The 1804-nt window shown below is 54.9% G+C and overlaps 1 protein-coding gene across 1 annotated transcript in view; it reads right to left on the bottom strand.

The window, feature by feature from the left end:
* Positions 1 to 917, bottom strand: part of LOC102844537 (probable N-acetyltransferase 8B-like) — a 1886-nt gene extending 969 nt beyond the window's left edge. The window contains exon 1 of the mRNA XM_006881000.1: positions 912 to 917. Coding sequence (XP_006881062.1) covers positions 912 to 917 — 6 coding nt within the window. The remainder of the gene's footprint in view (positions 1 to 911) is intronic.
* Positions 918 to 1804: the final 887 nt, after the last annotated feature.

Below are 1804 nucleotides of genomic sequence, written 5' to 3'. Positions count from 1 at the left end.
TCACTCATCTCCGTGTCCTGCCTCCTGGGGTTGCTTTGCTGTTGTTTCATGCCATCGAGTTGACTTGTGACTTGTATGAACAAGGCCCTGACTCTTCCCAGTCCTGAGCCATCCACACCGTCTCTGACACACCTGCCCCCTCTGTCCCAGTTATCATGTCAATCCGACCCCTCCAGAATCTTCCTCTGTGAGCTGACCCTCCCGTCTCCTAAGTATAATGTCCTTCTCCAAGGACTGGACCCTCCAGGCCACACAGTCTTTACCCTTAGGTGTCATGGGCTCCTACTCCCCCCCCCCGTGTCCCTTGTCATGCTCTCAGCCCCTGGAGACCCCCCTCGTCTGTCAGAGGAAAACATGTCACCGAGATGCTGGGTCTGATGGCCAAGGCTCAGCAGAGGTTCCTACTGTGAGGGACACGGAAGATTCTCAGGTGGCCGAGGACCCAAAGACTAGGTGCTTCTGCGTCTTGGTACACACTCAGGATGTACCTGTCTGCCCACGTCCTCTCAGCTGCCACCACAGGAGTCTTGGGTGTCCTGGAGACTCAGGGTGCCCCAGGCTTATCTCAGGTCTGAGGGCTTCTCATTGTCTGCTGATCGGAGGTGTGATAAATATTAATCCCATGGAGAAGGAGCTGGGCTGTCAGAGCAGGGCAGCCCTCCAGCACCTCCCAAACCCGAGGCGCTCACCTGCAGAGGGGAACACCCAGGTCCCTAACCCCAGCACCACCTGTCAGCAGTTGAGCTTGGTCAGTTCCTGCCTGCCATCCCGTGGGTTCTGAGGCAGCCGTCGTACCCTCACCCCGGTGGGACTAGGACAAATCTAGTGCTGTGTCACAGGTCAGAGTCCTGCCTTGCCACCTCAACTTTCTTCCTACCAGTGTCCTTGCTAGGGCTGCTTCTGGCACTCACCTCCATGCCCAACATCACCCCCACCCACCCTACGGGCTTTCTCCCCTCTCTGGACACCCCAGTGGTCAGGGTCAGCTCAGAGCATGAGTGCTATGTGTGCAGGCTCTTGGGGCACCAGCACCCCACCCCTGCTTGAGCTGGAGGAGATGGGGTCATGGCATGGGTGAGGATTAGGTGAGGTGGAGGGGACATCACAGGGGGGAGGAGGTGATAATGATGGGGTGAAGGTGATAACGATGGGGAGGAGGTGATGATAGGGAGGTGGAGGTGACAATGGTGGGGTGGAGGTGATGCTGGTGGAGTAGAGGTGATGGTGGTGGGGTGGAGGTGATGACAGTGGGATGGAAGTGATGACAGTGGGGAGGAGGTGATGACGGTGGGATGGAGGTGATGAACGTGGGGTGAAGGTGATGATGGTGTGGTGGAGGTGATGATGGTGTGGTGGAGGTGATGACAGTGGGGTGGAAGTGACGATGATGGAGTGTAGGTGATAATGAGATCGAGGAAATAATTGTGGGGTGGAGGTGTTGGTGGTGGGACTGAGGTGATGATGGTGCTGTGGAAGTGATGATGGTGGAGTGGAGGTGATGGTGGTGTGGTGGAGGGGATGATGGTGCGGTGGAGGTGATTATGGTGGGGAGGAGGTGATGATGGTGGATTGCAGGTAATGATAGTGGCGTCCAGGAAAGGCAGTTCTCAGAGTTCAGGGCATGGCAATAAGCAAACACAGAAAAGAAAAAAGGAGTACACTATCTACTTAACATCTCCAACAAGAAGAAAAGAACAAAGAAATAGCCTCCAGCTGAAAGGAAATGATAAAGATAAGGAATGAAATAAATGGAAGGGAAAACGATTGAAACCATCAACATGACCAGGAGCTGGGTCTTCATAAG

This window comes from Elephantulus edwardii, unplaced genomic scaffold (assembly GCF_000299155.1).
Source record: "Elephantulus edwardii isolate Elephantulus edwardi_28Jun2011 unplaced genomic scaffold, EleEdw1.0 scaffold00011, whole genome shotgun sequence".
Taxonomy (NCBI): Eukaryota; Metazoa; Chordata; class Mammalia; order Macroscelidea; family Macroscelididae; genus Elephantulus; species Elephantulus edwardii.
Note: the sequence above shows the minus strand (reverse complement) of the source record. Positions and strands in the feature narration are given on the sequence as shown.